At 38.5% G+C, this 15,931-nt stretch overlaps 1 protein-coding gene across 3 annotated transcripts in view; it reads right to left on the bottom strand.

Moving 5' to 3' along the window:
- Positions 1-3,003: 3,003 nt before the first annotated feature.
- Positions 3,004-15,931, bottom strand: part of LOC134529278 (5'-AMP-activated protein kinase catalytic subunit alpha-2) — a 230,411-nt gene continuing 217,483 nt past the window's right edge. For 2 of the 3 annotated variants that reach the window (XM_063363176.1, XM_063363178.1), the window contains one exon: positions 3,004-3,239. In XM_063363176.1, coding sequence (XP_063219246.1) covers positions 3,133-3,239 — 107 coding nt within the window. In that variant the 3' untranslated portion in view covers positions 3,004-3,132. The remainder of the gene's footprint in view (positions 3,240-15,931) is intronic. The other variant, XR_010074522.1, reaches the window with a different exon arrangement.

Here is a 15,931-nt window from a genome sequence, read left to right as displayed (position 1 = left end):
AATGGTATTAATTAGCTCTACACTAAATAACCTCCGGTAAAAGAGCTACAACAGCATTGTAATTCATACACGATTAAACTTAAAATGTACTAGAAAAGATTAAGTAAAGTCCACTACAGGTTATTAGATATCTATAAGGATTCTTTGAGATTACATCTTCGTAGAAAGTTTACTTTATTTAAATACTATAATATTATAGTAGTAAACAATGCCTGAAATTTGTGCTGCCAAAATTTTTTCTTAAATTTCACTCGCAGCTGTGTAGCTGTTGTTAATTTTATTTATTTGCAACTGTACAGGATATTTTCCATTCAGTTACAACAAAATAAACAAAATCCTAACTATTGTATTTTCTTCAACAAACAACGTTTTGTGACATGACTTTAGTGTAGCAACAGTTGTAAATGTTTCGAATTGTCTTTGTCTCTTCATATGATTGAGGCAGCCATTAGAAAGCATACTACACCTTTGGGCATGGCTGCACAAATAAGTGATAGGCAGCATGCATTTTCAAAGGTAATTAGAAAGGAAAAAAAGTGCTCATAATGTTTGAAGTTGTCACAGGTTCTTTTATTTTTTTATTTTTAAATTTTTCCATACATCAGAGTACTAAATTTTTAAAAAGATAGTTTTAGTTTTATGTGGAAGAAGTTCCAGAACTAATTAAACTTTGGTTACAGCTAAATTTTAAGAGGAGAACCAAAAGAAAATATTTTAAGTTGCTTAGCAGCATGGGCAATATTTTGTCTGGAGCAGCGTAAAATTAAAAACTATCTGGCCAAATTACTTTACATACTTGTATACACATATTATGCTTTTATGGAAGAAAAAAAGGAAGGAGCAAACCATCAGACATTTTTAAATAATATTTGACTTCTTGTAAAAAAGTTAGAAAAGAAAACAAAAAAGTTAGTAAAAAATAAATTTTAAAAACAGGAACAAACTTGATGTTTCTTATTTTTGTATAGGTAAATATGTCATGTAAACTGTTTGTTTGTTTGCCGTATGTTTGTTTCAGTCAGTACATCGCTACCAGTTTACCATACTACAAAAATATTTGGGGTCAGCCCCTTTAAGAAGCAGCGTTGTACAGATGCGGATCTCGACTTTCATTAAGGAAAGGAAGAAAAGGAGAATACAGTAATTTTTATAAAAAGAATTAATTTTTCAAAAAATTGATTCTAGTTTTATAATTAGTGTCAATTAAACCATAAATTGGGTTGTTAGTTATTTAAATAGTTACTAGAAAGTTAAAGAAAAAAGTTTTTTTTCCCAATAACAAAGGCACTATAATAGGTTAAAAAAAAAAACCTTAAAGAGAAGGGAATTTCCTAAAAAAAAATAAGTGTAGACTCCTGCGGCTATAGATCAATTATTTATTGCTTTATTTGAATGTCGAAAACAGGGTTCATGGCACCAAGACCGCATGCTGTCGCAATTCTTGGCGTTAATAATTTAAAATTTTTTTATAATATTAAAATTTATTTTTAAAAATAAAAAAACCTATACTTCAAAGAATATAATACATTTTAGAAATATTTTATAATCCATTTATTATTATTTGGAACCTTTGCTGATAAAGCAATTGTTTAAGAATGTTATTACTTATTAGAAAGTCATTTATTTAGCACAGCAAATAGATTTTAATTATTTTCTTTTTTCGTGGATGTCTAAATTATTGATACTTATACACTGATCCGGTTTATTTCAACAAGGTAGAGAGTAAAATTTTCTCTAAAATTAATATTCTTTTTACTTTGCAGCTGTCATTGTATAAAGAATATTAAACTTTATTTAAATTAATAGTGAATCTGATATTAAATTTATAATGTTGCTATTACGACAAAAATAAGATTATGCACTTTATTGTAGCCTTTCTAAAATGGTCAGTAATAGCAATTCATGGCAGGTATAAGACAATTACTAATTATTTTTTCCACAATGTATATAATTGGGAACATTAATTACCACAGCTTCTATCTTTTATTGTCAAACTAGAAATGATTGTTTGACTCGGACTACATGTATTCCACAATTTACCATAATTTGACCCAAACTAAGTAAGACCATCCTTAACGACAACAACTTTACACCTTCCCCTTCAACGGTGGAAAAAAATAAAAAATCAGACTGCAACAAATCACAGTCATGAAGGCAGGTGGACAAACCTGTTGGCATTGGGATGGGAACAACTGATCCGTCTACCCTACAGCCCTCTTGATTATGCACTTTAATGATTTTCATCTGCAAGGTCCCCATTTTCAAAGTAATGTGACGGTCGAGGCTGTAATGAGGACAGTTTTTAAAGGTCTAAACACGGAATGTTTTCCAGTTGTGTATAACTAAAATTTGTACAGTACAGGGAAACATTAAGTGAACTACCCTTAAAATGTAGTTCAATCATTTCAATGCAAGCTATCCATATATATTTTTAAAGTATGGCAAATTCCTTTCAGTATAGACTCAAAACCTTAAAAATATGGCATAGCAACAAACAAAATATGCTAAATTTTTCAACTAAACTTGGGACTAGATTTGTTCCTGATGAAAATAGTAAACTACTACTTAATTTACATATTTTTGATGCATTAAGCTTGATATTAGATTTTTTAAACTGATAATGTTAAGGTACTTTCATAGTGTTAAACGTGAGATTTAAACACTAAACCTAAAGTTAAAAATTAGCAACTAAAAATTATGTCAATATACACACTAATTTGCTTTATACAAAATGGAAATTCACATGGCACAGAGAAAATATCTGTAAATCACTGTCATACTGTCAATTAATGTAAATTGATCTCAATAGCTTTCATATATATATATATATATATATATATATATATATATATATATATATATATATATATATATATACATATATATATACATATATATATATACATATATATATGTGTGTATGTATATATATATATATATATATATATATATATATATATATATATATATATATATATATACACATACACAAACATACATAAACATACATGTGTAGTGTTTTGTTTAGGTACTCATTACTGCTATACTAGATAGAACAAATCAGAGCCAAGTGCCTACCACTGACTTTCAATGCATAAACAGCATATTATGAAATGTTATCATCATCATGGTTCACCTAGCTAACTGAGTGATCAGGGCTGCACACATCTCAAAAAACTCCATGGTATGGTGACCAGTGCTTTGTTGCTGTGGGACACCTGGGTCGCCGCCACCGCCACCTGCAAAACATTTAACAAGCATCAATAAAGTGCAATGGTAATGCCAAGATACGTATCTTTCATTAATAAGAACAGGCTCATAAATATTTTTTCTTCTGCAAACGTATCAACTTATATTTAGCTTGTGGCATGTCACACAAGAAAACATTATACAGGTTTATAACACACAAAATCCTCGGGACCTGTGGTTCGGAATTTATTGAATTTCAGAAATACAGTTATGAACTAAGTTACCTTTGGTGCTGTTCAGAGCGTTATAAGAAAACTTCATGGCAATCAATGGTAAATATTTTTAAATAAACACATACTACGTAAAATTATATATCATTTTGAAAATAAATTAACCATTAGGGAATGTACAGAGACACCACTATGTTCCACAGTAACTTCACAGATAATTCCTTTTTGTGTTGTCACTGTTAACCTAAAGGATCACCAAAAGTGAAGGGAAACATTAAAATTCATGTATTAATAGTTTTATACCATCATACAAACACTATACAAAATGTTTTTTTAACTTTATATGCTTTGAAGACAAATTAATTTCTTGTAAATGACAGAAGTCAATCATAAATAATACATAAAATGTAGAGAGGATTTTGTATTTACAATATTAAGCCCTACGTCAAAATGTAAACAGAATATTTATACTATCATTTCCACACAAAAAGGCTTAAAGATGATAAAAAACAAACATTTGTAGACATGTAATCACTAATAAAACTTGGCTGCAGAAATATTTTTAAATATATTTTGTTTTTGGCTTAAAGTCTCGTATACTACTAGGTCATTAAAGAATTTAACACATGATGAGACCAACCAGGGATGAAGGGTTTTCAAATTCGTGGAACCAACATTTAGGGTATTGGGAATTTTCACACCTGTAAATGCTCTTTTGAGTTTTAAGATATATAACTTTATTGTTTGCTAAAATATTCTTCTTCTTTATAATTTAATATGAATGTGCAAAAGTTTACTTTTTGCAATCAAGTATAAAACTAATTAAATGTATGTATACATACAAATATGTCAGCATTACAAACCACTACAATAAAAAATCTTGTAATACCCAACTAGTCCCATCATTAATCTACGTCCTCTTCTCATTAGTTCACATAATTCAATGCTCACCAAATAAATATAATTTTTGTTCCCAACAAGTCCGTGATTTTCAATTCAGCAATAAGTAAACACATGCCTCAAGTGAGGAGTCTGTCTTACACACAAAAAAAAAATTCATCTCCAAATGTCTTACAAACATACGATTTAGAGAGCAACTTTTCAAAAACACAGCCTCCGGTGCACTGGCTAAATGTCTTTGTTTTTGTATTCAGACATCTTTGTTTTTGTATTCAGACATCTCTCTCTCTCCCGCCTGCATGCACACCTCCCCTCATTTCCCACATCATGTTCCCTCCCTGATTTCCACCCCATAGTTTAGATGGCTGGAGGAAGCCAAGCCAGCTCTGGGTTCCCTTGCTCGGTAAGGCCTGCATGGCCTAGACCTGCCGAAGGAAGAGTTTACATTATTCACTACTTTTCAACAATCCATTTCATGTATTGAGGGTCTTAAAAACGTTTGGTGTAATAAGTTGTTATAAAGGCAGCATTTTTTTATAAATGTCAATATTAAACAGATTAATTTGTAGTGCAGGCATGTTTATTAATGGCCCAAGGAAAGCATAGTGCTGGTCTGGTTCACAGTCAGCCATGTAGCTTCGGGTACAATAGGGATACACAAAGCTAGCGAAGCTCCAAGTTTCAGTGTAAGAAGCTGACAACAGTCAATGGATCATGAAACATTTAACAGCTGAATTGGGAAAGAATATTGTCTTAAATATTGATACGACTTATGTGGGGAGAACTGGGTTTATAAGGGATAGCCCAATTAAGTTTTATTACAGTTTTATTAAGTATTAATATTGACATTATTAATATATAATTGTATGTAAATAGTGTCCTATCACCAAAAACTGTCACTTAAAAATATTTATTCACAAGTCACACAATGTCTGTCCAGTTCCAAGTTAGCACTCCTCACTGGAGCTATGCTCAACAGTGGTTCGCTCCTTACCACACACCTGTCCGCACACACAGTCTCGCGCCACACATTCACACTCTCTCGATCCTGTTGCTCCGCATCACGCCACTCTCGAGAGGGTCTCTCACCCTCTTCACTGATGTCGCACTTCCCTTCACTCACAGAACTTTACGAACTCTCGAAACTCACTTGGAACTCCCACGGAGGGTGGCGACGCCTTTTATACTAGTGGGTCATCTTTCCAGAACCAATGAGAGCGGCTGTGACGAGTCGCATCATCCCGAACCAACCCGACGCCCGAAAAGTCCAGAAAGGCGGTGCTCATTCACGCCACTCCGCATGGCGGCCCACGGAATTCCCAAGGCCACTCAGCGATAGATAACAGCACCAGGAAGGACGTTGCATGAGGAGCAGAGGGGGAAGAGGATAGCGACAACCCTTGTTATACAGCCAGGCACGCGTGGCATGCCTTACATCAGTGGACGGCACTTGACACGGTGCGTGACGCCAGTGGCCGTACAGGGTCACCAGCCAGCTCCAAACCTGGCATCATGGTTTGGTCTCTCGCATTCGTATATTGAGTGTGTGTGTTTTAAAACTAGAAATTCTACTGAAATAATAAGACATTCAGAATATAATTAAAAAGGCATTTTATCCATCCTGATAATACGGGAACCGGCGATTCCCTTGGTACCATTGAATATTCGTCCCTGGGACCGACTCAGCCAAGGCCTACAGGAAGGAACCATTCCAGCATTTATCTGGCGTGATTTCAGGAAATCACGAAAAACCAAAACAAGTATGGTGAACCCGGGACTCAAATTGTGTCCTCTGTAGTGCAAGTACAGTGTTTTACCAATCCGCTACCTCACTCCATAGCTGCAGTAAATGAATGAAATTATTGTACATTATGAAAATTTAGTACAAAGAAAAACTATATTTTTTTTCCACATTGAAGATAACAGTGCTTATAGATATGTGAATTCTTAGTTTAAGGGGTGACATTGAACAAGCAAATAAAATGTATGTAATATGACAAAAAAAATTGAGTTTAAAGCAGGGATGAGGGCAACCCAACAAATCCATTGAATCCTTTGGATTCGAGGATTCAAAGATTCGAAATAGGATTGGAAGCAAGATTAGTTGATAAATAATAACATGGCACTGAGGATGTGTTTGTACAAGAAAGCTTATTATATGCATAATCATGTCATACTAACTCAGAAATTATTTGAAATAATAATGAACAATTGAAAATAAAAACATATATTTTACCATCTTGAAAACTTGTAGTAAAAAAATAAAAATATATCCCAAATTTTTAATAATGCCATTTATGAAATAATCATGTGGTACGTAATAGATTTGTAACATAATACCAATTTTGATATCTCAAATGTAGTATTTCCTCTACAACAGCATGAATCTATAGTATTGATCAGATACTTAAACCTCATAATTTGGTATTTGTGTTGTGAGTGGCAACACAGAAGTTATCTAGTTATTTTTACATCTTTGGTTATTTAGAGAAATAGCATGATGGCTTTGTTTACAAGAGACTACCACATATATAATATTTATTCCTGGTTAAACGTTACTTTTTTTTAGTACGTGACACTCAAAAATGATGTCATTTTCCAACTGGAGAAAAAGTTAGTTTCCCAGGATACAACCAAAAAAAAAAAAAAAAAAAAAAATTGGTTGTCTGTAAAGTAGGTTTACGGACGATAGTTTAACGTGACGTCATAACAAAACATTGATGAAATGATTGATCCAGAAGAAAAGGAAATATCATATTCGGCCTAAGACTGAGCCGTAATAGGTTTTAGCAACCAAACCATTTAAGCATTAAAAATATTATATTCTTTGAGGAAGAATTTTTTTTTTTTAAATTTTTCTATCTTTTGTATGATACAATCTACCTCTGCATACTTTTATGAATAAAATTGAATCATTTTTATTGAATTATCACTATTTTGTATGGATACAAAGAAGGAGTGAAATGAAATGTACAATTTAATTAATAAATTTACTTTTATTTGCATTCATTAATTCAAATATATTTATTACTTTTGAAATGTTGCGTGCGCCGTATTTATTTTTACAAGTACAAAAAAATTTTTTGCAGCTGCCGGGATTCGAACCAACAACCTGTGATTGGAAGTTAGCGTTGCTAACCGCACGGCCACGAGGCCATACTTGAATAATAATAGTTTCAGATGTTATAGACAGATTTATAAAAATTTTGTTCACGATAAGGGAATAATATTATTATGTTTTTATAACACGATTTTATAATAAATACACATCCCAAATACACCAAACTTATTTATAATGTGTTACAATATTTTTTAAAACATTGTGCAAAAGATCCCGGGTGTAATTTGAATTATTATGTGTAACTGTAAAACACTATTGTTGGTTCAAAACGTATTTGAATATTCAACATTACTTTTAAATAACCGTACCGACTGTGCTGAAAATCGGTGGACGATCGTTAAATTACATAATATTAATAATTCAAACGACGAAAATATGATTGAATAGTCAAATCGATGGTTGTTCCAATCGAGTGGAAGAGAGATGCCACGCTCGCGTACAATGAGCATGAAGAGAGATGCCACACATGTGTACAATGAGCAAACAGGACACATCCGTAGTGGGACATCCGTAGTGGGACACTTTTTCATGCGTGCAGCCGGCGTTCATCAATTTATTAGACGTTGTCATGTCAAAAAATTTGAAAAATAATACTGAATTAAGGAATTAATATATCTTCTAATTTGTTTACACTCTGTATTTTTAGTAATTTTATTGTTTAGGCCTATAAATATATTTTCAAGGTACGAAAAGACTTCTTAAAATGTGTTTAATGAAGGTTTTTTTACATCCCTTTGTTTACATTTGATTTAGTTGTTTTTCTAACATCTAGAAACATACACATTGAGTATATTTTGCCCTGTTTATGCCAGATGATATGAGCTGGTGTGCTCCTTTATTTAATATTTACCATGTGTCTGCATGATTCAGCAGTTATCTTAGTTTGTTTTTTGAATTTTATGAAGATTATAGAGATCATCAGGTGCAGATGTATGTGTATAGACTATATTTTTTCGAGAGATTTGTTGAACCAGAATATAAAAACTATGGAAGTTTATTATTTTTTGTGAGATGGATCACAAAATGTTAAAATAAACACACTGTTAATACATAAACTACTAAAACAAGAACCACTATTAAAAATAATTTAACTTGTATTTTGTAAACCAGCTAACAAAAAATTGTAAGATTTCATAGTTCTTTTGTATATTTGGGTTCGGATTCGAGTGTTTGTAATCTTAGAGAAGGATTCAAGTATGGATTCAGATAAAAATGGAATTTGCCCCATTAGCAGACAGCAGTAATCTGAATAGCCAATCAGAGCAACGTGTTTTTTTTATGCATCAGTTATGGTGAAATATTAAATTCTTACCTAAATTTCTGCAAGTTAAAAAGAACAGACAATGCAGATTATTCCTATATTTCTAAAATTTCAAGTGTATAATTTTAACAACAAAAATAAACAATAAATACACAATTATAATTATAATAGCATTCCAAAAGAGTTGAAAGTAAAAAATAAGTTTCAAAAATATATATTTAATGAAGTAAAATGCTTTTTGTGTTACCTACATAATTAAAAAATACATTGATAAGTTAAGATTAGATTAATTAAAAAAAATTATGACAAAATTAAAAACAACTACATATGTATGCCGTCACCGCGGTCTCGTGTTCGAGATCGGGCGCAGGTCCTAGCGGGGTGGCTGGCTTTCTTAGCGTTTTCTGCTCCGGGAGGGCGCCAGGCTAGCTCGGTGTCTAACCGTGTGATGGTCGTGGGTTCGTTGCCCCAGCGTGGTCCGCTAGAACCGTCGGCGGTGGTGAAATTTGTTTCCTGATTGGGTTGGGTTGTTTAAGTTAATTTACATACAATGTTTTGGTTGTTCTACGGGTCGCACGTCGCGCACGGGGGGTGCGGGGTGGACTTTTTATTGTTCACGATTGACACTGGTTCATTACATTGGGCGCGAGGTTTACTCGGCGGTACATGACTGCCAATGGGGCGTCGGAACACGTAGAAGTTTTGATTACACTATGATTACAATTACACTTGATAAAACGGCACTCTGTGGTGCTTTTAAGTACACGACTACACTGCACACGTTATCTGAGAGGGGCACCTGCGTGCCTCTACGTGCGTTTACTTAAGTCCTCACGCCAGTCGCAGTCGAGGGAGAGCGTTCAATTAGCATCGGCTAATTTCGTAATCTGTAATTGGCGACGCGCGGGCCCACCTGTGCGGACCGCGGCTCGCTACTAAATTAAAACAAGTTTAATCTTGAAGGTAGCCTGTGCCTGTGCACTAGGCGATTAAATAAAGTTCTGGGGTGGCGGGAAACGGCCCGTACCGTATACTGCACGGCCCCACGTAATGCTTTGTGTGGGGCGTGTTAAATTGATGCGGCTGGGTTAGGCCCTACACCGGAAAAAGGACCGGGCGCACACGGGGAGTATTAAAAAAAGGTTTTGGTGGTGACTATAATTACCAGATGGACGTTCGGTGAAACAAAGAGATGCTGGCTCCCCGTGGGACGTGCGTCCGTCCCGGTCCGCGAGTCGCGCTGTACTGGCGTGCAGCCCTGGCGCGAGGGGAGGGGTGCGCTCCCTGTCGCGCCAGAGTTTCTAAAGTTCCGTTATTCGTAAAAATCTATATACCGTATTAACCCATGTACCACCCGCCCCCATGTATGACCCGCACCCCTAATTTTCAACACACTCTCCAGGAAAAAAAATTTTTTTTCACTATAATGTCATTTACATGTGCCAGCATAAATAGGGAAAAAGAGTCTGTCATTGTAACAACAAAGTAAACACAGAATTTATAATATACTGGCTTGATGCTGCTCGGCACGGTCCGGCGCTGCACGGCACGGTTCGGTGCCGCCTTGGCACATCCCAGCGGGCGGAAGAGTTCGCTTCGAGCCTTGGCCGAGGACGGACGCGTCAAGCGGAGCTGCGAGATTCCAGGAACAGCCTGTTTGCTCGCACACAGGCCAGGTGGTATTCCCAGGTTTTTTCTAAGAAGTGTAAGCGTGCAAAACAACCCGGGTTGTAGCTAACCCTACAGCCTAGCCACAACCCGGCTTAATACCGGGTGCGTGGTCAGTGGGTGTTAGTGCGTTGTAGGGTGTAACTAGCGACATGACTGACCAGTTAAGTGACGAGCAGGTGATGCAGGAGTGCATCGATGTGCCCCTGCCGAGCGACGACAAACAAGAAATGTCTAGCGACGACGGCTTTACAACAGTCGTCTCAAAAAAACAAAAAACGGGAGGAAAGGACGAAAGACTGCGCCCCCCACTGACGAACCCCGCGATCGCCAGGCAGCAGGCCGAGCGACTTCGCAAGAAGCCCGTCAGAAGGGCAAATAACTCGGCCAATCAAACGGCCGCCAACACGCCCGCAGGTTCGAGCCCTGCCCCGCCAAACCCTGCCCCTCAGGCAAAGAAAATGCAGGTGAAACCCCTGTATGTATTTGTTGATTCTGACCACAGCTACCCGGCCATTAAAACAGTGCTGGATGCAGCACTGCAGGAGCGCTGGTCGTGCGTCAGTCGCGGCCATGACCAGCTCATGATTCACACTGCCACTGTGGAGGAGTACCACAGGGCAGTGCGTGCACTGGAGCAGGCCGGAGTGCAACACTCTGTGCTGCTGCAACGGGACGAGATCCCGAACAAGTTTGTGTTTTGTCGAGTGCATAGCAGCACCGACAAACAATTCATTCAGGCCGAGTTCGCCGCAATGGGTCTTCCAGTGCAGAACTTCTGGTTTCTGTACAACAGGCAGACAAGGCAGCCTATAAATAAGTTAGTCGTAGAGCTCCCGAAGGCCGTAAATCCAGAAAGGATTTACGACCTGAAGTCATTCGGAGGCCTCAGCATTCGTGTTGAGGACTATCGACACCCCAAAGGCCCCCTCCAATGTGGCAACTGTCAGAGGTTTGGCCACCCCACAAAAGGCTGCAGAGCCTCCCCTGTGTGCCGATGGTGCAGCCAAGGGCACAAAACCGAGGTTTGCCCCCAGGGAGGTGACAGGACGAAGGCAAAGTGCGCGCGATGTGAAGGCCCGCATTGCGCCAATTACAGAGGCTGCATGGCCTACAAGAGGGAGAACTGGCGTCACCTCCCGCAACAGGAGCGGAAAGACAGAGAGCTGCAGTCCAAACGCGCATTGCGCGAAAACAAGCGAGCAACAGCCGCGGCTCAAGTCCGCCCGCCCCCAAAACAAGCCGGCCCCTCAGGCTACTGCCCCCAGCCCCCAAGGCAGCCGTGGCGAGCCCCGAGCTACCCCACCCCCCCGCAATGGCAGAGCCCTAACCAATATTCAGTGCTGAGCGATAGGCATGAACTGGAGTATCCTGTCTTGGCAAACCCACCCAGACCTAGAGGCCAGCCCCTGCCCCAGAGGCCCCCGAAGAAACACCATTCGGGGCACAAAAACGGTAAAGGCCGGGCGCAAGGTCAAGTGATGGATCAGCCAGGTACTAAGGCGCCACCCAACTCCACCACTCCCCCCAGTGATTCCAAGAAAGTCGCGCCTGGGCAACAACAAGCCAGCCCGTTGCAGACTGACACACCAACAGTAATGCCAACTGCTTCACCGCAGCTAAATCCCGCGGAGAAGCCAGCGATGGACGCGAGCGACTTTCTGAAGCTCGTAGGCCAATCGGATGCCATTACACAGGACCCTAACCTGGCACACGTCCTGGAACCAATGTGCATTTTAATGGCTATTTGGTGTAATCCGTCCAAGTCAATAGAGGACAAAATAAAAGCCACCACGGGCTTCGTGACAGCATTAGCGGCCAGCTTTAATGCTGCACACCCTTAATTTAGGTTCTGCCATTAATACTACCCCCGTAGACAGTAGATTAAGTACCATCCTTTACTGGAATGCGCGAGGAATTAGAAATAAAATAATCGAATTTACCGATCATTTAATTAAACATAATATTAGAATCGCGGCGATAAACGAAACACACTTAATTCCAACAGATCGTCTAACTATCTTAAATTACACTATTTATAGGCGCGACCGCGATACCAGAAGTGGAGGGGTTGCCCTACTAATCCACAGAAGTATACAACATAGTGAATTTCATTTACCTGAATTTAATAAATTAGAAGCTGTGGCAATTACTTTTAAAGTCAATAAACAACAAATTGTGCTTATTTCGATGTATGCACCACCGGGCAGGTCACTAACTGAAAACGAGCTGGACATCTTATATGGCTCAGCTCCCACATTCCTAGCAGTCGGCGATATTAATGCCAAACATAAAGACTGGAACTGTCGGAGCAATACAGCCAATGGCCTACTGCTGCAAAGACACGAGTCTAACAAAAATTATCAAGTACATGCTCCCTCAGAGCCCACTCACGATAGCGGAGTACTAAGGCACAACCCCGATATTTTAGATATTGCATTAAATAAGAGAGTTCAAACGGGATTCGAACTCAGAGTCTTTCACGAAATGTCGTCTGACCACTTTCCAGTACATCTACTATTCGATGACGTGGACACTGACATCAGTCCTCCGAGAAAAATTAAAGACTACAAGAAAGCCGACTGGAGAGGCTTTCAGACGTATTTAGTCGATAATTTGCCTGCAGCCGATGCTGCCAACTTCAAAACAAAAGATAACATCGAATCAGCAGTCACTGAACTTACAGTTAAAATTCAAACTGCAATTAACTCGTGCATCCCAGAAAAGGTGGTTAGATTTAAGCAAGATGAACTGCCGGTGTATATTAGGGATTTAATTTCTCAGAAAAATAGATTAAGGCGCGAATATACTCGACGTAGGCAGCGCGACATTAAAGCGAGAATTAATGAATTACAGAAAATAATTTCCGATGAAATAACTCTATGGAGGAGCAGCCAATGGGAGACGAAAGTCTCTCAGCTACAGGTGCAAGATGGTAGCACCTGGAGTATGACAAAGCGATTCCTTCATAAGATAGATAAAATACCTCCGCTACAAACACGCACTGGGTTCGCTTTTACACCGACAGACAAAGCACAAGCCTTCGCGAATACCCTTGAATTAGCCTTTCAACCTAATATCGAACCCTGTGACCCGCAATTTAATGCCAGAATATACAGAGACCTTACAATTAAACTTAATCAGCCTTTAACCTCAAAACCTTACTTAACTCAATCTCAGGAAGTTAAACAGGCTATCAGGCGTATGAAACCACGTAAGGCACCGGGAAACGATGGCATTCAGGCAGTAGTCCTTCAGAAACTGCCCGATGAAATTTTGGAATACCTAGCTCAATTAATAAATGGAATACTTAAACTACAGTATTTTCCATCGCAGTGGAAAGAAGCGAATGTGATAGTTTTTCATAAATCCGGAAAAGATAAGACACTGCCCCAAAATTATAGGCCCATTAGTCTGCTGAGTACATTGTCAAAAGTAGCTGAATGCATAATTCTACAGCGACTAAATACTCACATTAAAGAAAATGACGTACTGCCGGACGAACAATTTCGTTTTCGCAGCGCGCATTCAACAACGCATCAACTGGTCCGTATGACAGAACAAATAATAACTGCGTTCAATCAGAATAGCTATAATCTCGCAGCGTTTTTGGACATAGAAAAAGCCTTTGATATAGTACTTCATGAAGGCTTAATTTATAAATTATATAAAACTGGCTTCCCCGATTGTTATATTAAATTACTGGCCTCGTATTTAGAAAATAGATCGTTTAGAGTCACGACAGAAGGAGCACAGTCCGATTTAAAAATAATTAAAGCAGGAGTCCCACAAGGCAGCATCTTGGGGCCGGTTTTATTCAATATTTATATCCACGATATGCCTAAGCCCGCACACCGATCAGTTCAGTTTGGCTGCTACGCAGACGATACGGTATTGTTTAGCAGATCTAGTATTCTAGAACTCGCAGCAGACAGATTACAAACCGCGTTAAATTCAATAGAACTAAATCAGAAGCTATAGTTTTTACGCGTAAACATCTCCCGCCACTTGAAGATAGACCACGACTAACACTTTTCAATGAGCAAATTCCTCACAAAAATGTGGTTAAATATTTAGGCGTACACATGGATAGGAAACTACTATGGCGCGATCACATAGAGGCGAAAAGAAAAACAGCTTTCACTAGGCTCATGACCCTCTACCCCGTCATGAGCAGACGTTTAGGTAGCTCTGTTAAAAACGGAATAATAATTTATAACGCACTAATAAAACCAATAATCACGTATGCAGCGCCGGTGTGGGCAACAGCAGCGGAATCTCACTTAATCAAGCTACAGAGAATTCAGAATAAGAGTATTCGTATTGCGACAGATGCGCCTGTGTATTGCCCCGTAAGGGCTATGCACAGAGAGCTCAAACTCGAACTTTTAAAACATTATTATTTCTGAACTGCGCAAAAATTCTATGATAAATGTGCCATAAGCAGAAACCCATATATTTCATCACTGGGCGAACAAGATCCAGAGTTGCATGGAAAATATAAAATGCCAAATTCAATCTTGGCTCACAGACCTCCGTAGTGTGCTGTGGCTGGCTGAGCGATCGGCCAATCAGTCTCCCGCGAGTTGAAACTTAAATTATAGACATTGACGAATAATTTGCTTATTCAAAATGGTCCGAAGCACGCAGGTGTAGGTTCGGCTCCCGGGAGTTCACTGCCTGTTGTGTTAGGGCTGACTCCCTATGTACGATGGGCATGGCCCGCCTGGCAGGCTTCACCTCCAGTGCCGGTTGTGTTTCTGAAAGACATGGGATTTTGAATTACAAGCTTGCAACAATGCCAGAATGCGAATAGGTCTTGACATAATTCACCTGTAACTTTATACACCGACAGTTCCTCTATATTTAACTAGTAGTATAGTAGTATATATTAGAGATTTGTAAATTAGTAATAAGTCCTAGATACTAAGTAATAGTCATCAAAAATATATATTTCTAAAATAATAATAAAAAATCTAAAAAAAAACTATTAAAAAAAATTTAAAAAATATATATATTTTTAGTTCTTATTTTAGTTTTATCTTAAGCACTGCACGTCCATCCCTGAGTTGGGTGTTTGCAAATTTCGTAACGAAATGCCTAGTTTGTAAGTCATTTATCTTTTTTCTGTTTTAGTTTCTTAGTTTTTTAGGTGCTGACTGGCGGCGGAGTGAGTGGTCAGTGCAACCACTCACCACCAGGGGCGCTTGCGTCCCTGGTCACTAAATCCAGTCCTGGATAAAAAGCAAAGCGGACTACGAGTCCAAGTTCCCAACCCCCGCATGGTAGACTCTTTTCTACTCTGTCCAACACTTCATCCAGACCATCCTCTGTCTCCTGTAAACTCCTACACGTAATGCATGCCAATTTGCATCCCGCATGAATGTGCCCAGGGTTTTCCCTGTGTCTATGCAGGTTTTACCTGGGCCCAACCTATCTCTAGTTATAGTCTAGATTTAAGAGTGAGGGGAGTTAGTCATGGCGCCAATCGCTGCCATGGCTGGCCAATCCCCTCCTAGCACATGATGCATGCGACCCTCTCCCTGCATGGCTAATCCCAGC

Source organism: Bacillus rossius, chromosome 2, assembly GCF_032445375.1.
Source record: "Bacillus rossius redtenbacheri isolate Brsri chromosome 2, Brsri_v3, whole genome shotgun sequence".
NCBI classification, from domain to species: domain Eukaryota; kingdom Metazoa; phylum Arthropoda; class Insecta; order Phasmatodea; family Bacillidae; genus Bacillus; species Bacillus rossius.
The sequence above is the reverse complement of the archived record's forward strand: the minus strand, read 5'-3'. Positions and strand labels throughout refer to the sequence as shown.